Source organism: Coenobita brevimanus, chromosome 94 (genome assembly GCF_032717465.1).
Source record: "Coenobita brevimanus isolate Jiangsu-jjx chromosome 94, ASM3271746v2, whole genome shotgun sequence".
Taxonomy (NCBI): domain Eukaryota; kingdom Metazoa; phylum Arthropoda; class Malacostraca; order Decapoda; family Coenobitidae; genus Coenobita; species Coenobita brevimanus.
Genome location: NC_137047.1, coordinates 37,409,355 through 37,432,494, shown reverse-complemented (window position 1 = coordinate 37,432,494; position 23,140 = coordinate 37,409,355). Strand labels below are relative to the sequence as shown.

Genomic DNA, 23,140 nt, shown 5'->3' with positions numbered 1-23,140 from the left:
CTCTCTTTACCTCCTCATCCCACCATGCCGTACTCATAGTAAATGATATCCGGCATGATTCCAGTCATGCCCATGTGACCCAAGGAGGCCTTATGTTAGCCATGATCATGCTTTGAGGGGGAGTGCATCTTTTCTGGCATTCATTGTCCCCTTTTTTTTTTTTTTTTTTAAGCCATCCATCATCCAATCTTACATTGCCCCATGAGAAGCGTAGAAGCCTGGGGCTAGGCAAGTTGGTCCTGACATTTAAGATGAAAGTGACCAGCCTCACTCATCCCTGAGTGGCATTATGTGAGCAATAAACCCCAACCTTCCCTTAGACATAAACCTTCACTGGCTCAGTCCAATTGGAACCCTGTAATTACCCACTAAACCACAAGGTGCCAAAATTTGGTTATATGGTTACCACCCAGCATAGTAAATGGTTTCCTGGTGTACAGGAAACTATTTGGCTTGTCACTCAGTGTAGAGTCACCCATAGGCAGAAGGAAGAGGAAAGAATGAAGGAAAGAAAGACAGAAGAGGGAGTGTAAAGTCACCCGTAGGCAGAAAGACATATGACCAACTAATTAATCTTTAGTTCTCTTCACATTTTTTCCTGCTTTTGACCACCACTCTTTCAATCTTCAGTTCTCTAATGAGACTGCTCTACATAAGCCTATTCTATTGTTACATGCTGAAATTTCATTGTCTGTCAATAAAAATTACTACAATTTTTAATTTAACCTGGTCTAAAATTGGCATCTTGCCATCTTGAAATCTATCTACCTATTTGCTACCAGATGCCATAATCCTGTAAGGGGTGGCTGTTTGTCTTGAACTGTTTTATGGGGAGGGGCACTAACCCTCTGCCAACCCACTTGTTGACACACAAGGAACATGTATGGGTTGGCTATATGATTACCAGCAATGTAAATGGTTTCCTGGCCTAGAAGAAACCATTAGGCTTGTCACACAATGTAAAACCTTCTGAAAAGGAAAGATCAGTAATAATGGAATGAAGGGAGAAACAGGAAGACAGGAAGGCAGACACAGAAAAAGAATGATGAAGGTGAAGTAAGAGGCAGCACTACATGTCTTCCCATAATTACAGTAGTTGGACTCTGTAAGGCTTTTCCATTCACTTGCATTTTAATTGCATCTTGTAATCTTAACAGTAGTAAGGCATCACAGGGTTAACACGGTTCATGAAAAGAGCTATAAACCTACATTCTTATGAAATTAGAAGGATCCCTAACTCTTCTTCCTTACCAGTTTATTTCTATATGTTTGGGTTTACTAATATTTCTGCCTGTTGTGTGCAACCTATTACAGCTTAAAATAAGTAAATACAGTAACCCCTTTAAGACCCGCACGTCCAAGTCCCGGACATTTTGAGATTGGTCCAAAAATGACCAAAAAACATCAAAATGCAAAAGGCCAATATGTGTTCATCCCTACCCTAAATTTGCCACGTGGTGACGAACAGTTGTGTTTTGGTGCGTAGTTCCAGCAACGTCCGCTAGAGCACCCCTGCATCCTCCCCATTTCCCGCCTACCTACCGTTGTGACTGTACGCTCGTCGTCATGGCTGCCCACGTGCTCGCTTTTGTGGTGAACAGTGAATAAACTGGAATACCTCACCACTAGACCACATGGGAATTTACAGTGCTGTGCAGTGTTAAGAAATTGGAATTCAGAATGCAAAAGGAATAAGTGCAGAGTGCAACACTGGCGTGTTGCAACTGGTGTGGCGCAAGTAAGAACAGAATGTGCAGTGTTAATTATAACTCAGTGCAAAGGATTAAGTGCAGCGCAACACTGGATTACTGTACATGCTTTAAGTGCCTTCACCACTGTCAGAGCCATAGAGGAGGCGGGTTAATCTTTGCAATGGATGTGTCGTAAGTACCCTACACACTACTAAATATTTTCCATGCTCACTTCTAATTTCTCATTCCCTGGTTCCTTTTCATTTATTTTATGGTTTTTGTCCCTTATTTGTGTGAATAGGGTCTTTAATAGCTGCTGTGCATCTCCAGTAGGGAGTTATTTAGGTGTCTTTCAAAGTTAGGTTGAGTTGGGGTCTATAAGTACCTGTCCAGGGGCATTTTTTCCAAGTCTCATACAAAACTAAGTCCCGGACATGCCTTTGGCTCTACAGTATTACATCAGATCTTAGCGGGATTACTGTGACATAAAAGAGAAATGCAGGAGGCCCCCCACTTTATGAACAGGTTATGTTCCTGAAAAAAAAAAAAAAAAAAAAAAAAAAAAAAAAAGTTCACTAAATAAATGATTGTCGTTGTGTGAACCCATTATAACGTGAGTTAAATGCTGTTTGGTTCCAGGACCCTGGTTTTCCCTCATCCTCCCGTATTAACCCCCGTTTTGCTCAATATGAATCAACATTTGTGTATTTTGTGACTCCCTAACCCTTAATCTACAACTATATCTATGATTTAACACACAACTGGCCAACAAAAACATAAATACCGGTAACACTTTAACAGAGTTTTATTTACCGGTACTTAAATTTTACAGTTATGTTTAGGTACTACATGGGAAATTCCATTACCTTAATTACACAAGTGAGTTAATCCGATGTTTCCTGTGTGGTGGCAAGGTACTGTACTGTTCTGGATGGTAAGGTAGCAGTGAATGATGCACATTTTCTCAGTGATGCTGTGGTGGAATCAGCTGAGTAAGACCGCACTTGGTTTAAAATTGCCCACGGAAAAAAAATAAGTTGAAGCAAATTTTGGCGCTCGTTAGATAGGTCAAGGGTAGTAAAACGTGATCTTCATTAAAATGAAATTTCATTTTGTAATCCTACGTAAAGTGGGTGTCGCCTGTCCTGAGTGTAATATGACATGTTAATTTTCTCACTGATGCCTCATACAGTTGTACAGTATGTATTGGGTCCATCTATCTATCTATGACCAGATGCTTCAATCCTGTAAGGGGTGGCTACAAACAAATTGCCTCCATGTTACCCCATCCCCTGTCATTTCTCTGCCCTCCCCCCCCAACTCACACACCCCTCTCTCATAGCCTATACCACTCCACTTCATTCCTCTATCTCAGGGGTCGGCAACCTTTTCAGTGCGAGGGCCAGAGAAAGCTTCTAGGAGTAGCCTGCGGGCCGGAGTGCCAAAGAGAACCCAAAAGTGACAGTGTACAAAAATTTTATAGAAAAGCAGGCAGACCAGTGACTAGATTACAGGAAATTTAATGAAATACATGCAAATCAGTGACTGCAGAAAACAGTTTGTGACAATATACAAAAATTTTGTAGAAAAGCAAGCAAACCAGTGACTAGATTACTAGAAATTTATTGAAAAACATGCAAATCAGTGACTGCAGAAAACAGTTTTATCAAGAGACATGCAAATTAGTGGGATGGTTGGTGCTGTTTGTCATGGAGAAGTGATTCAATGTCTGGATCAATTGATGAGGTAGACAAGAGCAGAATGTCATTGAGGTGGCGGTCACTTAGCTGGGAGCGAATGCGAGACTTTGTATATTTCATTTTTGAAAAGAGTTGCTCCCTGGCGATTTTCCGTGGTGCTTCTGTGGTAAAGATCTGTCATGCAAATTTGCCCCGCGCTACCCACCATGATCACGTCGCAAGGCGCTGACTTACTCATTTAGTTGGCTAGGCTGTTGTGGGCCGGACTGTTATAAAAATATCAAGCAGGGTGACAGACCTTGAGTTCGGACTCTGCGGGCCGGATCTGGCCCGTGGGCCGGAGGTTGCCGACCCCTGCTCTATCTCATCCTTGGGCTCCCCCTTTCTCTCCCCTCCTCCACCTCACTTACATACACTCTCCTTGTTAGTCTTTCACTCTCCATCCTCATCACATGGCCAAATCACCTCAATGTATTCACTCAGAACAAACTTCAGGAAGGAGCTGGAAAAAGTCTCTGACTCCCAGAAATCGGGTTTGGCAACTAAAGAAGCGTACGAACGAAACCTATGGTAGTACAATGATATGTTTTTTCTCAAAGATCAAGAAACACCTTCAGCATCTAGGAACACCACCTACAATGCCGTGGAGGAAGAAATTGACACTAAATCACTTGTAAGTACTGTACTTAATTTATGTAATGTTGTACAGTCATTAGAGGTCCATACTAAGTACCGGTATACATTTTATATATATATATGAATCATGTGTAACTACATATGGCAACATTTGAGTACAGTACAACTTTCCCTTTGCCAAGGGACTATCCCTTGTTGCAAAAGTGGTCATCCTTATGTCTGTTTTTCTTTTTTCTTCCCACTACCATAGCTAGTGCTAGTGCTGCAATGCCACAGTCCATGGTAACAGTATGCTACTGCAAATCTTCACTGCTTGAAGGCAGTGATATAATTGAATATTGATCATTTTTACTGAACCACCGGAGGTCACTGGATTATTGGCAAAGTATTGAAGTTAATATTAATGACCGTGCATGGGCCGCTAACACTAAAGTAAGATCATGAAGCTATGTTTGTGCTGTTAATTTTCTGAAGTAATAAACTGATGTTTTAAATTAGTAAATGATTAAAGTAGTATGGGGCAACTCCAACTACTCGGATCCACTGCCATTTTATATTGTCCACATTCCCTTTGTGAAGGCAGTGGAGATAAAAACTACACCCAGACAGTTAACTAAAAATCATGTGTACCCACAAGCACACCCAAGTCTGAGCTCATCATCAACTACCATAGAGGCTACCTTCACTAAACACTCCATTCTAGAGCTAAGCTTTTCTGTATTTACTGACCACTAATTAAGAGTGAATTAATTGGAAATGAGTGCGGGTTAAATGGCTAGGTTCAACCTACCAAAAGTTCTCACACATACATAAGCAGTTTGGTGACCTTTCTTCATCTCACATCACCATATCCACAAAGGTAAACCTGGGAATAGAAGGCTCACTTACCTAATTACAGTATTAGAAATGAGCAAAAAGACAGATATCTGGTGCACACTTTCCCTGGTCATTCAAGACAGGCTGCTGCGGCACATCAATCAGACTTTTAGTGTCTCAAGTGGGGATCCAAGTGGACCTTACAAAAACTAGTCACTGGTAATCTGCATCTGCATACCACTACCTGTACAGGCAAGAAAAAGATATTTACAGAGAGAAAAGAACAAAATAAAGAGATTCCAGAGTTAAACGAGACAGATAAAAATAATTCGTACCTTACTTACCACCACCCTCTTCGGCTCAGTTAACCAACCTCTCGGTAGATCTTCATATTAGTATATCAGTGTACAACTGGATACATGCTGATCTGTTATGACTAAAGTGAGCAGAAGGAATAAGCATTTATTGGTGGTTATTATTATTAATTTAAAGAACAAAAATTTTTCCATTTTACATTTTTTGAGTTGTAGAACATAAGATAAGACAGTTAAAACTCTCATCCAGCTGATCGCATCATATCACCGTCAAAATATATAATCTTCATATATGTTAATTTTTCAAATTAAATGATTCAGCAATATTAATACCAGAAATCTTACTTAAATCATCGTGAAAAATACATATTGTTTGCTCTATTGAGAAAGGTTTTCATCTTTCCAATAACCCATGCAAATATTTTCTACAACGCAGATCGAGTCCGACTCTTCTTCGTGTTTAGTCCAGTCATTGCTGTAGAAGCAGCCATGGGGCGCGACAATATCGTTAAAAATGTTGTTACCACCTACGAAAAGCTTAAAAACGAATGGTCAAAGAAAAACCGAAACCTACAGACGTGTGGGAAGTACTTATCCGATATAAAGGTAAGGTAGAGTAAGAGTTTACCTCATTTTTAACCAGCATTGCATTGGTGTCATGAAGTCTTAAGTTAGTTATCATCATCCTTTTTCCATGGGTGAGGGCCTTTCATATTTGGAATTGACAGCAGTGTTTCATCAATTTTTTTTGTTATTTTTCATAAATTTAGTGATAAGAGGCTTATCGTTTCCATTTTAACAAAGGAAGGTGAAGTAGCGTATCATAACTTACGATAGCTAGCAAGTTTGGTAAATTTATCGTTTAAGCCCTTAACCTTACTTTATTTTTTTTTAAATTTGTTAACCTACCCTAACCAAACCAATCCATCCTAACCTATATGAGGCTGTGCTGTAGTAACTGAAGTAACTGGTACTCAAAATTCTTGTCATTTGGAATACTCTTCATTGGAGAACAGAAAAATAATGAATTCCGTTAAGTTAGGAGTTGAAACGATAATAGAACCGCAAGTTTATATTCATTGATTTGAAATACCCTAATTTGAAAAGAGTACTTTCAGTACGGTACTGGGAGACATGAAACCACCATGTACTAACTTGTGCTGGATCTTGTACTGACTTTTGAGAGTAATCAAGTGCGAGATACAGTGTTAAGCTCTCTTCCTAACCATGGTCACAGTCCAGACAGGAATGAACTGTCTGTCTATCTGTATCTATTGCCAGACACCACAGTCCCGTATGGGGTGGCCATTTGACTCTGAGTTATTTGTTTTACAGGGAGGGGCATTAACCCTCCACCAATCCACTTGCACGTAGCGAGCACGTATGGTTCAGTTATATGGTTACCACCCAGCGTTGTAAATGGTTTCTTGGCTTACAGGAAACCATTTGGCTTGTCACTCAATGTAAAGTCACCTGTAACAGAAAGAAAAGCAATAAGTAGTGACAGGAAAGATGGGAGAAATAGGAAGAGAGGAGGGCAAGCACAGAAAATGAATGATAAAGGCTAAGGAAGAAGTAGGCAGCACTACATCAAGTGTACTGTAGGTATAATGGTTGTCATAAATGTATTGTTTTTCAGGTTGAATTGACAAAACTTCAGTTCCTGCCATCTGTTGGGCATAGTGTATCGAAAGAGGAACTGCTGGTTGCTCGTGAGTATCTTTTCTTAAGCTTATGATGGTTAATATTTTCTAAATTTACCATTTTACTGTTTGTATAAATTCATGATAGGAGGAGGCCTTATAGTTAATGAATATAACACTTGTACCATTTTACAGAAAATACAGTTTTTACTGATTGAAAGTGAGCAGAATTATTCTTATCATAAATTCAGTATGACCCTTTGATACTGAGGATTTCCTTTGAAAAAGAAAACCGGTACTGTACGGTACTAAGGCTTCTTTCTGAAACGGAGTACGTACTGAAGATTCTTTCTGGAACAGAAGGCTTTTGATCTTCACTCTTCATCTCTCTAACATTTCTTGTTCACTATAGCTATTACACTGAGCATTGTTGTGCTGAATTAGCTCATATCATATCCACACTATGACGCTCATCACTTCCTCATTTGCCAATCAGTTGCTCTGTGCAACTCCACATGCTTCCCTTAGATATCTTATTTCCACTGCCCTCACTCATGGCTTATGTCTTTGGACTTGTTGTAAGGAAGTTAAGAGTGAGAGCAGTGGAAATGAGTTACTTGAGAAAAGACAGACTGATAAATAAGGGAGTGAAGGAAAACTGTGGTGTGGATGTGATAGAAAGTGTTAGGAGAAAAACGCTGAGGTGGTTTGGCCATGTGGAGAGGATGGAGAGTGAGAGACTACCTATAGTCGTTCTATTTTATGAAGGCAGTTTGGGTGGGGCGCTCTGGGACCTCAGTCTGTTAGCTCTGTTGTCACATCATCGCCACACACGTGCTCTCTCTCTCTCTCTCTCTCTCATATTTATCTTAACTACTACTAATTGTATTTTCTTTATTTTCTCTCTTGTTTTCAACTTTTTTTCAACACCACCCCTGAGGTAAAAGTCTACAGGTGTGTTTTTTTTTATAGCTTCCATGGCGGGAGACTGACCGAGTATGACCCGCTCACGCAGGGCTGTCCCTCGTGTCACCACCTGACAACGTCTCAAAGGCAACTCTGACAAGTCTTATGAGATTTATACTATACTATAGCTTTTTTATTGAATTACATCTATACAGAGTGTTTAAAATTCATTTATAAGTAGTTACTAGCTTAAAATAGGAGAGTGAGAGAGAGAGAGAGAGAGAGAGAGGTGAACACAAATAATTACACGTGTGTCGGCGGCGGTGACAACAGAGCTAACAGTGTTAGGTCCCAGAGAGCCCGACCCAAACTGCCTTGATAAAATAGAACGACTGTAGGAGAGTGTATGTGAGTGAGGTGGAGGGGGGGGGCAGAGGGGGAGGGAGACAGGATGAGATTGAGGGATGGAGTTGAGTGGTATAAGAAAGGGAGAGATGTAAGTTGGAGGGAGGACAGCAAAATGGTAGGGGATAGGGTGACATGAAGGCAGTTTGTTTGTAGCCATCTCTTATTTAAGGCATCTGTGTATAGATAGATAAACAGTTTTTTTTTTTTAGTTTGTTCTCTTGCCCACTGATTGAAAATTTGCACTCATTCAGCCTTTCCCAAAGAGGGTGACCATTCCCAGGCCTCTTACTTGTCCCCATTTGCTTTAGTCACATTGATTTCAGTCTTTGAGGCCAGGCAATCCTGAAAGAAACAGTGTTGTTCCTAGCCATCAGTAGCTATGGGTTATGTCAGAGGCACTTTGTTGGTGGTGATCTTTCTTTCCTCCCAGACTCATAGTCATTCTCAAAATGAAGTTTTGTGAAACTTTTATGCCAGACTTATCCAAGGCCTATAATCAAGTCTGACTTGATTTGATTGCTTCTTTATTGTATCATATCTCTGCCTTCTTATAGTTTCTATCCTTCCGTATGTGCTTCATTTGAAGTTTTGTCTGATTGATCTGTAGCCTCGTATTGGGATTCTGGTGAAACTTACTCTTATGCCAGACTTATCCAAGCTCTTTGACCAAGATTTGCTTAATTCTTTATTTTATTTTAACTGCCTTCCTGCACATTCTGCTCTTTCATATGTACACCCACCGCACATTGACTTAAGACCTAAACACAGAACTGCTGTGGGAGAGTTGTCTGTCTTTACTTAGTGTTTTCACCTCAACCAAGTGAAATTTTTGGCCAAGAAGTAACTGGCAACTCCTCTTGTGTTGGCGGGAGGTGGTGAAACACTCAGCACGTCAGTGCTTGCCCAGAAGCAAGAGTGGGAGTATATGTTCCCGTCGCTTTGAGCTTGCACCTCCCTCTTTTTTCGTATGCATTACTGTTTGCCATGTTATTTTCTTAGAGTCGAGTTGTCATGCCTGGAAAGTACTGTTCAAGGGATGAGAGGGTCTGTATCATTGCATGGAGGCAGGTTAATGTTCCTATCAACATGATTTGTGAACGTACTGGATACACAAAGTCGACCGTCATGAAGATTCTTCCTGCAGCACGTGATCTGCCAACTGATGTTGTACCAGAGCACAAGCATTGGCAGTGGAAAGAAGAGGACAACTTCCAGAGGTACAGATACACTTCTGAAGAGGGAAGTAAGCAAGAATTCTCGACTGACAGCAGCAGAATTGAAGAGAATACATCCCCAGCTGTTATAAGATGTCTCAGTTCAAACTATCCAACATCGCTTGCAGGAGCTGGGTTTGTCAAGCCACATCGCAGCCAAGAAACCGCTTCTCACTGACTGCATGAAGAAGCAGCACATTCAGTTTGCCAAGAAATATGCACACTGGACGTCAGGTGAGTGGAGAAAAGTTATGTTTTCCGATGAAAGCACATTTCAAGTGTTCCAGGTGCTTTCTGCCAAGGTTCATCGCCCTGCCTCCCGTAGCCAATATGATCCTGCTTACACGTTGCCAACTGTTAAGCACCCACAATCAGTAATGGTTTGGGGGTGTTTCTCAGGTGAAATGGGAAGAGGAGGCCTCTACTTTCTTCCTAAGAACTTGATGATGAATGGTGGCTAGTACATTCAAGTTCTGAAAGATCGTTTGTTAAACTTTTTTGCTATTCGTGGGTACGACTTTTTCATGCACGATTCAGCTCCATGTCACAAGTCAAGGAAGGTGACAAAATGGCTTCAGGATAATCAGCTTGAAGTCCCCGACTGGCCTGGCAACAGTCCGGATCTAAATCTGATGGAAAACTGTTGGGCAGAGATGAAGAAAATCATGGCAGAGAAGAAGATACCCAATCTGGACAACCTCAAGACTGAACTGACAAATGTTTGGTGCAAAGAAATGTCCTTAGATTACCTTAGAGATCTAAGTGATTCCATGCCAAAATGCATCCAACTGGTCCTGAAAAACAGGGAAACATGATTTCATATTAATGAATGGCATTTCATGAACAAACATTGTAATATACTATGATTTCTGTGTTTTTTAATACCTTGTAGGGGAGGTCCTAAGTCAATTTGCGGTAGCTGTACCTTCATCTTTAGTTCTGTCTCTGTTTGATCTGTGTCAGCTTTTGTAAATGGTCACCAGTCATGTGCAGCTATCAGTACTGTTGTCAGATTATTCTTCTTTTAATAGCTCTGGGGGGGTTCGTAGTAGCCAATACCCTCTTCAGGCACAAAATGATCCACAGGTATACATGGCGAGTGATGAGAAGGGTGGGTGGTGAACTGAATGAAAGGAAGGCAATGATTGATTTCGTGTGTGTGGATGAAAGGATGCGAAGATGTGTAATGGATGCAAGAGCTTATAGAGGGGGGAGTGGACTTTCTGACCACTACTTGGTGGTGGCTAGAATGAAGATCCAGATAAGATGGAGAAATAGAAGAAGGGAAGGACGAGAAGAAGGAGTATTTGTAAGGACAGTGGAAAGGTTACAAGAGGATGAGAAAAAGGCAGAGTATAAGAGAGAAGTGGAGGAACGATCGGGCAAATATGAATTGGAGCAGATGGGAGACGTGGAAGGTGTGTGCAGGATATTCACAGAAGAAATATGTGCAGCATGTGATGTGGTGTGTGGGAGGAAGAGAAGATGGAAGGGGGGTGCAAGGAACAGCGTGGTGGAATGAAGAGGTGAGACAGGCTGTGGCACAAAAGAAGAAAGCATACAATGAATGGATGAGAAACAGGGGCGTGGAAGAAGTTTAGAGGCGGAAGAGAGAGTTATATGTAGAAAGAAAGAGAGAGGTGAAAAGATTAGCAAGAGAGAGTAAGAAGAGAGTGGATGAGGAATTTGGAAGGAATTTCAGTGTAAAGTGGAGAGACTGTAAGAAAATGTTCTGGAAAGAGGTGAAAAGAGTAAGACAGGGTGGAAGTGAGGTTAGCAGGGGAGTGAAAGATAAAAATGGTAGGTTACTAGTGGAGAAGGGAGAAAAAGTGAGCAGATGGAGAGACCACTTTAAGGAATTGTTGAACATAGAGGATGGAAGTAATGTGAATATAAGTGGCTGTGGAATGGCTGGGAGAAGGAGGGAGGTGAGAAGACAGGAAGAAGTGAGTAGGATAGAAGTTGTGGAAGCAATGAAGAAAGTTAAATTGGGGAAAGCCCCAGGAATTTATGGAGTGTGTGGTGAAATGCTGAAGCAGGGGGGAGAGATAGTAGTAGAATGGATGTGGAAGATGTGCAGATTGGCCTGGGAGGAAGGTAGAGTCCCGGAGGATTGGAAGTCAGGTATAATTATTCCCTTGTACAAAGGAGAAGGGGAAAAAGAAGTGTGTGGTAATCATAGGGGCATTTGTCTTCTTAGTATAATAGGAAAGTGTATGGTAGGATACTTATTGACAGAGTTAGAGAAAGAACAGAGGAATTAGTTGGAGAAGAACAGGGAGGCTTTAGGAAGGGAAGAGGTTGTGTAGATCAGATATTCATTCTTAGATCTTTAGTGGAAAAATTTCTAGAGAAGGGAAAGAAGTTGTATGCAGCTTTCATGGATTTGGTGAAAGCATATGACAGTGTGGATAGACAAGGATTGTGGAAAGTATTAAGAATATATGGAGTAGATGGGAAGTTGTTGAATGCTGTGAAGAGTATATATGATGGTGCTAAGGCTGCAGTGCATGTGGATGGTGAACTGAGTGAATTTTTCTCTTTGAAGGTTGGGTTGAAACAGGGATGTGTCATGTCTCCATGGTTGTTCAATTTGTACATGGATGGGGTAATAAAAGAGGTACAAGGTAGGGCAGTGGATGTTGGAGTGGCCCTGGTGAGAGAGGGGAGTGTTTGGAAACTCCCTGTACTGTTGTTTGCAGATGATTCTGTGTTGTTGAGTGAAGACGAAGGGGAACAGCAAGGCTTGGTGGATGAGTTTGGGAGAGTGTGTAAGAAACGGAATCTAAAGGTGAATGTAGAGAAGAGTAAAGTGATGGTCTTTGAGAGAGGTGAAGTCAGTGAATGTACAGCGAGGTTGGATGTTGAGGAATTGGAAAATGTGAGTACGTTTAAGTACTTGGGTAGTTTGATGAGTAAGGATGGAAGTTTGGAGGGTGAAGTGCTTGAAAGTGTACAGCAGGGAAGAAAGGTTGCTGGTTCCTTGAAAGCAGTGATAAGAAACAGGGAAGTGAGCATGGAAGTGAAAAAGTTACTACATGATAGTACTGTGGTACCAACTCTAACGTATGGAAGTGAAGCTTGGACATTGCTGGAAGGACACAAGTCAAGAGTGAGAGCAGTGGAAATGAGTTATTTGAGAGGAGCCTGTGGAGTCACATGGAGAGACAGGCTGACAAATGAGGATATAAAGGAGCGTTGTGGTGTGGATGTGGATGTGATAGGAAGTGTTATGAGGAATACACTGAGGTGGTTTGGCCATGTGGAGAGGAAGAAGGGTGAAAGACCGACGAAGAGAGTGTATGTTAGTGAGGTGGAGGGGGGACGAGGGAGGGGGAGGCCGAGGATGAGATGGAGGGATGGGGTGGAGAGGTATATGAGAGAGGCAGGTATGAGTTGGGAGCAGGGTAGAGAAATGGCAGGGGACAGGGCGATGTGGAGGCGATTTGTTTGTGGCCACCCCGAACGGGATTGAGGCGTCTGGCAATAGATATATATATATATATAGACTAGCTCTGTTATTGACTGTTGATGTGATATTTACGGTACAACACAACGTATATACGTCTTACTCTGTCCATTTATGTGTTGATGATTTTACCCATTGTCCATTACAACGGTTAGTAAAACTTCCTCATCTTGCAGTATTGATGGTATCTGTATACCTTGATCGCAATAGCTACTGTACATCATGCAGAATCAACATCACAGAAGTTAAATTTCCTGAACTTACTCCTCACCTTCTTTAATCCTACTCAACTGCTGATGCACAGAGGCCTTATTTATACCTGCATGAAGTATATCTTTTTTGTGAGGGGGTGTTAGGGGAGGGGGGGCTCCAGTATTTTTGGAGTGGGTGGAGCTTGCCTCTTCTTACTAACCCCATTCAGTCTCTCTTTTGTCACTACTGTGCTACTACAGCTACTGCAAATTGACTTAGGACCTCCCCTACAAGGTATTAAAAAACACAGAAATCATAGTATTTCACAATGTTTGTTCATGAAATGCAGTGCATTGATATGAAATCATGTTTCCCTTGTTTTTCAGGACCAGTTGGATGCATTTTGGCATGGAATCACTTAGATCTCTAAAGTAATCTAAGGACATTTCTTTGCACCAAACATTTGTCAGTTCAGTCTTGAAGTTGTCCAGATTGGGTGTCTTCTTCTCTGCCATGATTTTCTTCATCTCTGCCCAACAGTTTTATATCTGATTTAGATCCGGACTGTTGCCAGGCCAGTCAAGGACCTCAACCCGATTATCCTGAAGCCATTTTGTCACCCTCCTTGACTTGTAATATGGAGTTGAATCATGCATGAAAGAGACACACCCATGAATAGCAAAAAAGTTTTAACAAATGATCTTTCAGAACTTGAATGTACCAGCCATGATTCATCATCAAGTTCTTAGGAAGAAAGTAGAGGCCTCCCCTTCCCATTTCACCTGAGAAACACCCCCAGACCATTACTGATTGTGGGTGCTTAACAGTCGGCAACATGTAAGCAGGATCATATTGGCTGCGGGAGGCAGGGCGATGAACCTTGGCAGAAAGCACCTGGAACACTTGAAATGTGCTTTCATTGGAAAACATAACTTTTCTTCATTCATCCAATGCCCAGTGTGCATATTTCTTGGCAAACTGAATGTGCTGCTTCTTCATGCGGTCAGAGAGAAGTGGTTTCTTGGCTGCAGGTCGACTTGGCAAACCCAACTCTTCTGCAATCAGTGTTGGGTAGTTTGAACTGAGACGTCTTGTAACAGCTGGGGATGTATTCTCTTCAATTCTGCTGCTGTCTGTTGAGGTTTCTTGATTACTGCCCTCTTCAGAAGCATATCTGTATCTCTGGAAGTCGTCCTCTTCTTTCCACCACCCATGCTTGTGCATTAGGTGGCAGGCCGCACGCTGCAGCAAGAATCTTCATGACGGTCGACTTTGCGCATCCAGTACGTTCACAAATCGTGTTGATAGGGACATTATCCTGCCTCTGTGCAATAATACGGACCCTCTCATCCCTTAAGCAGTACTCTCCAGGCATGACAACTCGACTCTAGGAAAATAACGGCAAACAAGGAGGTGCAAGCTCGGAGCGACAGGAACATACTCTCCCACTCTCACTCCTTGGCAAGCACTGACATGCTGAGTGTTTCACCACCTCCCGCCAATACCAGAGGAGTTGCCAGTTACTTCTTGCCCCAAAAATTCACTTGGTAGAGGTGGAAACACAAAGCAAAGACATACAACTCTCCCATAGCAATGCTGTGTGTGTAGGTCCTAAGTCAATTTGTGGTGAGTGAGGATGAAAGTAGATATACAAGCGTGGGCAATTGTATGTGCGTATGCGCCGACAGAGGACCGAGTGGCAAGAGTGAAAGATGAGTTTTGGGCGAGTGTAGAAGCATGTATGGACAAATTTGAGAGGCGCGAGAGAGTGCTTTTGATTGGAGACATGAATGGCAAAGTTGGGAATGTACGAGTGGATGGAGTGGTTGATCAGTGGGGTGTGCCAGCTAAAGTAGATGGGAATGGTAGTGCTTTGGTGGACATCTGTGCTGGTAAGGGGTTGGCAATAGCCAACACCTACTTTCGGCATAAGATGATCCACAGGTATACATGGAGAGTAATGAGGAGGATGGATGGTGAACTTGTTGATTGAAAGGCAATGATAGACTACGTTCGTGTGAATGAGCGAATGAGAAGACAAGTGTTGGATGTAAGAGTGTGGAGAGGGTGGGGGAATGGAGTCTCAGACCATCCATTAGTGATGGCCAAGGTAAAGCTGCAAAGAAGATGGTTGAAGAGACGAAGGGGAAGACAGGAGGAAACAGCTCCTGTGAGAAGAGTGGGGAATCTGCAAGATAGTGAGAAAATGGCAGAGTATAAGAGCATAGTGGAAGAAAGATTGGGAAGGTATGAGTTAGAGCAGATGGAAGGGGTGGAAGACTTATGTAAAATATTCACAGAAGAGATAGGCGCAGCATGTGAGGTGGTTTACGGAGTGAGGAGGAGATGCAAGGGTGTGCAAGGGACAGCATGGTGGAATGATGAGGTGAAACGAGCTGTGGAAGAAAAGAAAAAGGCATATAGTGAATGGCTAGCGAGTAGAGGTAGGGGAGAAGATGAGAGAGAGAAGAGAGAGGTATATGTGAGCAGGAGAAGCGAGGTGAAGAGACTGGTGAAGGAGAGTAAGAAGAAAGTGAATGAAGAATTTGGGAGGAATCTGAGTGTGAAATGGAGGGAGAGTAAGAAATTTTGGAAGGAGGTAAAGAAACTAAGGCAGTGTGAAAGGGGAAATAGTAGGGGAGTGAAAGATAAGAATAATAGATTGTCGGTGGAGAAGAGAGAGAAATTGAGGAGATGGAAGGAGCACTTTGAGGATTTGTTGAATGTAGAGAGTGAGAACAGTGCGAGTATAAGTGGCTGGGGAATGGCTGGGAGAAGAAGAGATGAGTGGAGGGAGGAAGAGATCAGTAGGGCATAAGTAGTGGAAGCAGTGAAGAAGATCAAGTTGGGAAAGGCCCCAGGAATTGATGGAATGTGTGGTGAAATGCTGAGGTATGGGGGTGAGATTGTTGTGGAGTGGATATGGAAGTTGTGTAGATTGGCCTGGGAAGAGGGAAGGGCTCCGGAGGACTGGAAATCAGGTATAATTGTTCCTTTATACAAAGGAAAAGGGGAGAGAGTAGTTATGTGGTAACCATAGGTGTAGATGCCTTCTTAGTGTGACTGGAAAAATATACAGTATGGTAGATTTTTTTTTTTTTTTTTTTTTTTTTTTTTACGTGTCCGACTCTGGGCAAAGGCTTCATGGCCTATTTCTCGGTGGCAGTGACCTATCCCAAGGCCCAGTAGTCCTCCTACACCACCACATGTCACCACTTCGCCGCTAACACCCACCATCCATATTGAATACATGCTAGGGCAGTCTCATACAGGATTAGTGTATTGATATTAGTGGGGGTATTTGTACGACATGTCGGCAGGTCATCTGATAGATCAGGAAAGTCTGCTTTTTAGGAAATTCAAATCCTTAAAGGGTTAGACATATGACAGAGGAGCTATTTGGAGAAGATCAAGGGGGATTTATGAAGGGAAAAGGGTGTGTAGATCAGATATTTGTTCTAAGATGTTTAGTGGAGAAGTATCTGAAGAAGGGAAAGAAAGTGTATGCTGCCTTCATGGACTTGGAGAAAGCTTATGACAAAATAGATAGGCAAGGAACGTAGAAGGTTTTAAGAATATATGGAGTGGAGGGGAAATGGTTGAGTGCTGTGAAGAGTATGTACGAAGGAGCTAGGGCTACGGTGCGAGTGGATGGTGAGCTGAGTGAGTTCTTTGATCTCAATGTGGGACTGAAACAAGGTTGTGTGATGTCTCCATGGTTGTTTAATATATACATGGATGGGGTTAAAGGAGGTGCAAGGTAGGGCAGTGGATATGGGGGTAGCTCTAATGAATGAGAGTGAGATTTGGAAGATTCCGGTGTTGCTGTTTCCTGATGATACAGTATTATTGAGTGAAGGTGAATTGGAGTTGCAGGGTTTGGTGAATGAATTTGGGACAGTGTGTAGGAAGAGGAATCTGAAAGTTAATGTAAACAAGAGTAAAGTTATGGTGTTTGAGAGGAATGAAGTCACAGAATGTACAGTGAGGTTTGATGGTGAGGATATGGAGAATGTGAGTGCATTCAAGTACTTGGATAGTGTGATGAGTAAGGATGGAATGTTGGGGGATGAAGTGTGTGACAGGGTATAGCAGGGAAGGAAGGTTGTTGGTTCACTGAAAGCAGTGATGAGAAATAGAGAGGAGAGTATGGAAGTTAACAAGTCAGTGCATGATAGTACATGTATTGTGATCCCTACCCTGACGTATGGAAGCGAGGTGTGGACCTTGCAAGAGGGGAACAAGTCAAGAGTGAGAGCAGTGGAAATGAGTTACTTGAGAGGAGCATGTGGAGTGACATGGAGGGACAGGTTGACGAATGAAGAAGTGAAGGAACGTTGTGGGGTGGATGTGGATGTGGTTGAGAAGATTAAGAGAAATACACTGAGGTGGTTTGGACATGTGGAGAGAATGGAGAATGAAAGACTGACTAAGAGGTTGTTTGTAGGTGAGGTGGAGGGAGGGGTAGACCGAGGATAAGGTGAAGGGATGGAATTGAGAAGTATATGAGGGAGGGGAGAGTGAGTTGGGGGGAGGGTATTCAAATGGTGGGTTACAGAGCGACTTGGAGGCGTTTTGTCTGCGGCCACCCTTTGCGGCCTTAGGGCGTCGGGCTATAGATAGATAGTATTTTTGCCACTGCTTATGTACAGTACTGTTATGTAACAAGTCAGTTCTGCAATATCCTACCTCAGTCTGACCTATACACTGTCTGTGACCTCTTTGTCTTATGTCGTTGTTGTTGTTAACACCAGTCCGTCTGGTACTGGTCAAGCAGACTCATCAACTGCAGACAACCAATCAACCTCTCAGAGCCCTTCCATACAGTGGACTGATGTTCCCTTGTGGCAGACAACGCCTTGACACAGTGAGGTTTGGGGAAAAGTGTGGAGGTTTGGTTCCTGGATGGACACTAGATTTGTTTCTCCACCCACTTAATAGTGGCACCATAGTAGGCTCCACATCATCCCATTAATTGAGTATATTGTTACCACCCAGCATTGTAAATGGTTTCCTGGGTCATGGGAAACCATTAGGTTTGTCATTCAGTGCAGAGCTACCTAAAGTAGTAAGAAAAGTAATGAAAAGTGACAGGAAGGATGGGAGAAAATATGAAGAGAGGAGGGTAGACACAGAAAAAGAATGATAAAGGTGAAGGAAGAAGTAGGCAGCACTACATAAAGTGAGTGCATGATGGTTGCCACCACCATCAGCCAGGCTTATACTGTAAACACATTGTACTACAAGTCTTGAAATGAACTGGCCTTGTGTTTGGCATTCTTTTATTCAGCATCCTTTTAGATGAAACAAGTTTTGCTTGTTTTCAGCTTTGGTTCTGTATGAAAATGCTGAGGGATGTTTGAGTCTTCACTCGGAATGGCATTCGCATTGAGGGATGTGAACACCACCCAGGGAAAAAGAATGCAAGTTTATTCATCACATAAGTACATTGCATTAGAGACCTCAGGGGAGGCCTCACTGCTTGGTTTATGGCATCTTGATGTGTGCATCCAGTGTTTTGTCATTACTTCAGAAGTGATTCCCTCTTGATCTCGAAAATGCTTTTGTAATACTGTACCTTACGGTAGTTGTAAGTAGGGCTTGGTGTTTCATACTGTCTTCATTTGGTACTTTTTTTTTTTCATAAACCTGTTTCTTTGAACATCTCCATATCATCTGAGATCCAAGGATAACACCAACAGCAATAACATCTCAGTGAATCTCTTTACCCATTAAAGTTCATTATTATCATCTCTGTTGCCACATGCCCTCCTCCTCTGGGAACCCCTTGACAGAATGGCCATGACAGTACTGCTTATTGTCTCTGGCATTTACTTTCAGTCTGTCTTCTTCTTCCTTTTCTCTCCACTCCTTCTTCCATATCACGTAATGTTACTTTATTGGTATGAATTTAAAAAAAAGTCCAAGGTATATGTTATATGTTTAATATTGGTTGCTATGCCCCATGCTTGATTGCTACCATTGAAACATTTAATAGGTTTTAGTTTAGAGTACAGCATTGATGTCTGCAAGTAGATTAACTTATGGTAAACTTGATTACGTCAGGTAACACACTGGAGATTGGAGCTCTGTGGAGCATTGCCAGCAAAGACATTCCATCCTTTGAGCGCTACATAGCAATGCTGAAGATATATTACATGGATTACAGGTGAGTTAATGCACAGTGTTTCACTCTAATAGCCTAAGTACTTTCACATATGGTAGTCATAGTGCATTGCTGTACTCAGATTTCCAAAGATTATGAGAAGTATATTATTGGTCCCCTTTACCATTAGATGCTTTAGAATAATGAATGACCTGTTGTTATGCTGGAGGGCATACTGCAGATTCTGCTGCTTCACATTGAGACTGAATTATCCTTCCCAAAAGAGAGAGAACTTCTCCAAGCCAGACTATGATGACACCTTACCCTTCTCTACAGGCAATCCCCAGTATCCGAAAGGGTTAGGTTAAATAAAGTTAGTGCTGATAGTGATTTATTGCATACGGCCATACCACGTTGAGTACACCGCTTCCCGTCCGATCAGCGAAGTTAAGCAACGTTGGGTCTGGTTAGTACTTGGATGGGTGACCGCCTGGGAACACCAGATGCTGTTGGCATCCCTACGTGTCAAGTGGGGTTGGTGGAGGATTAGTGCCCCTCCCTGTAAAACAATTAACTCTAAGCCATTGTCCACCCCGTCTGGGATACATGGCGTCTGGCAATGAATGAATGATTGAAAAATGGTTATAACATGCATTTTATGGGATTATGCTAGATTTTTTTTTTTTTGTGTCCGACTCTGGGCAAAGGCTCCAGGGCCTATTTCTTGGGGGCAGTGACCTATCCCCAAGGCCCAGTAGTCCTCCTACACCTCCACATGTCACCACTTCGGTGCTAACACCCACCATCCATATTGAATACATGCTAGGGCAGTCTCACACAGGACTGGTGTATTGGTATTAGCGGGGGTGTTTTTGCGACATGTCGGTGGGTCATCTGGTTGATCAGGAAAGTCTGCTTTTAGGAAATTCAAATCCTTAAACTGTTCCCTGCCCCAGCCAGGATTCGATCCTGGGTCCATTAGGACCTCAAGCCGCCTCTCTACCGATTCGGCCACCACCTCCCCCTAAATAGAGGTTTACATTTTGGTGGCTTAAGTCAACCCCCATCCGTTGCACATCATAATATACTTAGTATATGCTAACAGTAGGTGGGGGCACCCATCATCCACTTACTTGAAGTACAGGTAATGCTACGTACTGTACTTCTTCCTTCACCTCTATCATTCTTTTTCTGTATCTGTCCTCCTCTCTTCCTATTTTGCCTATCCTTCCTGTCACTGTTTATTATGCTTCTGTCCCCTTCAGGTGGCTGTACACTGAGTGACAAGCCTAATGGTTTCCTGTAACTCAGAAAACTATTTATAACACTAGGTGGTAATCATATAGCCACATAACAGGCTGATGTGGAGCCTACTATGGTGCCGCTTTTAATTGGGCAGAGATATACAAATGCAGCATCTGCCTAGGAACCAAACATTTGCACTATTCCCTGAACCACACTGTGATGAGGCACTTTCAGCAGCATAGGAACATTGATTCACTGCACAGAACTGCCCTGCTGGGGAGTTTGCTTGCTTGCAGTTGGTGGGTCGGCTTGATCAGACAGGCTGGTATAGCAGAACAACAACATAAGCAACACTAACCACAACACAGTTCAGCAGATCCTCGTTATGCAATGACCTGGTATGCAATGAATACAACGAAGAAAAGGTTAGGGCCTTTTTTCAATATTTGTTTTATTTCCTTTCATTTATCAAGGCATCAACATATTTAAATGCATCGGCCTTGGTCGCCTAATGGTGGCTCTCCATATTGCTCAGTCTCTGGCAGCCTCCCGATTCAGTCCTTCATCCTTGAGTCACACTCTATGACCTCATTGTAAGCCTATTCAGCCATCCTTTAGCAACTCAACCCCCAACATTCACACTGCTCACTTTCTGCACCCAGGTGTAAGCTTCCCCCCATCCTCTCTACATGCCCAAAGCATCTCAGCCTACCTCTCCTCATGATAGCACCAACACACTCTCCAGTTCCATCATTCCTCTCAACTCTTCAGTCACAATCTACCCTCCTGTATCACAACACCAACACACTCTCCAGTTCCATCCTTCCTTTCAACTCTTCAGTCACAATCTACCCTCCTTTATCACAACACCAGCACACTCTCCAGTTCCATCATTCCTCTCAACTCTTCAGTCACAATCTACCCCACTTCATCACAACACCAGCACATACCAGTCTCAGCTCTTCAGTTGTAAACCTACCCTCCCTTCCCCCAAGACCTCCAACTCAAGGACACATTGCACATTAACCCAATCTTGGTCATTTTTGTATATTCAAGCCTACAAATATCCCCTTCCTTTACTGCTCAGATCTCACTACCATACACCACTACACTCTTAATACATGCTGCATACAAAGATCCCTTAGCACAGAGGGAGAGCCCTCTCAGTGTCAGGAGAGGCAACAGCTCTCTGAACTTCTTCCAACCTCTCCTCACTCCAGCCTCACCTCCAGCACATAACTTGTCTCCCAGGTAAAAAAAACTCTTCCACACACCAGCAACAGCAATCTTTTCATGCCAGTCTACTTCCTCATGCTCTCCCCAACACACCGCACACACAAAATCATCATTACCTTACAGTCCACTCGTAATACCACTACATCTGTTATGTACCCACATATCACAGATACTGCAGATACTGCACAAGATGGAATTACTTCCCATTCCCTTGTAGCAAACTGCTCATGGCCACTCTCCCTCTTCTTTGACAGTATTGCCACCAGCTCTAGATACCATCACTTTTGTTTTATCTGCATTTACTCTCAAGTCCTTGTGCCCCATGCCATTTCTCCACTTCCTGAATGTTTCCTCTGCCTCTCTTTCATTCTCTGCAGTCAACACCAAATCATTGGTAAACAATATCTGTCACGCAAATCTTTTTCTGAAGTTGTGGTAGGTGGGGGTGCTCACCATCCATTCACTCGATGTAGTGGTGCTGTCGGGTGTCTGCCCTTTCCTCTCCTCCATCTTCTTTCCTTCCATCCTCTTCTGTCTTCCTTTACTTCATTCTTTCCTTGTCCTTCTGCCTATGGGTAACTATACACTTCCTCTTCTGCCTTTCTTTCCTTCATTCTTTCCTCTTCCTTCTGCCTGTGGGTGACTCTACACTGAGTGACAAGCCAAATGGCTTCCTGTACACCAGGAAATTATTTACTATGCTGGGTGGTAACCAGATAACCAAATTTTGGCGCCTGGTGGTTTAGTGAGTAATTATTGCGCTCCAGTCGGATTGAACCGGTGAAGGTTTATATCCAAAGGGTGGTTGGGGTTGATTGCTCATGTAATGCCACTCAGGGATGAGAGAGGCTGGTCACTCTCATCTTAAATGCCGGGACCAACTGCTTAGCCTCGGGCTCCTACGCTCCTCATGGGGCAATGTAGGATTGGATGATGGATGGATGATACATGAGAGAGCTTCAGGCACCATGATGAACAATATAGGGCTCAAAACTGACTGCAGATGCACACCAACATTCATGGAAAACTCATCATTCAAATCTCCATCTACTCTCACCTTGGTTGAAGCACCCAGGTACATAGCCCTAACCACTCTAACCAGCCACTTCTTGATCCCAAACTTTCTCAATGCCTGCTTCACCACTTTCCTCGGGGCTTTGTCAAAGGCTTCTCCAAATCACAGAAACAAAGTACAATTCTCTCTTCTTTGCTATGTATATTTGCTGAAGCTGTTGGACAATGAATATGGCATCAGTGGTCCCTTTGCCTAGCATAAACCCAAACTGCATGTCATCAATATTCACACTTTCTCTAATCAAACCTCCTTGTACTCTCTCAATTTCCTTCATTAGCAGGTCCAAAAGTTTTATGCCTCTGTAATTGCTCTTTCCAGGGCATCACCCATCCCCTTGTACACATTTACAATCACACACTTCAGACAGTCATCTGGGACAACACTATCTATCTACCTGTAGCCTGATGGCATAATCCTGTAAAGGGTGGCTGTTTGAATTTGAGTTAGTTTTTTTATGGGGAGGGGCACTAACTCTCCACCAGCCCACTT

The 23,140-nt window shown here is 42.7% G+C and overlaps 2 protein-coding genes and 1 non-coding gene across 3 annotated transcripts in view; 2 read left to right on the top strand and 1 right to left on the bottom strand.

Moving 5' to 3' along the window:
• LOC145412924 (F-box only protein 30-like) overlaps positions 1-5,214 on the bottom strand; it is a 200,243-nt gene extending 195,029 nt beyond the window's left edge. The window contains exon 1 of the mRNA XM_080282728.1: positions 5,179-5,214. The gene's annotated coding sequence lies outside the window, so the exon portion shown is untranslated. The remainder of the gene's footprint in view (positions 1-5,178) is intronic.
• Positions 5,215-5,630: 416 nt separating this feature from the next.
• The window catches only part of LOC145412949 (26S proteasome non-ATPase regulatory subunit 8-like), a 34,434-nt gene continuing 16,924 nt past the window's right edge, over positions 5,631-23,140 (top strand). The window contains exons 1-3 of the mRNA XM_080282768.1: positions 5,631-5,763; positions 6,797-6,869; positions 19,056-19,158. Coding sequence (XP_080138894.1) covers positions 5,647-5,763; positions 6,797-6,869; positions 19,056-19,158 — 293 coding nt within the window. The 5' untranslated portion in view covers positions 5,631-5,646. The remainder of the gene's footprint in view (positions 5,764-6,796; positions 6,870-19,055; positions 19,159-23,140) is intronic.
• Positions 19,492-19,610, top strand: LOC145413049 (5S ribosomal RNA). Its single transcript, XR_013899660.1, has one exon. It is a non-coding gene; the product is annotated as a 5S ribosomal RNA (ribosomal RNA).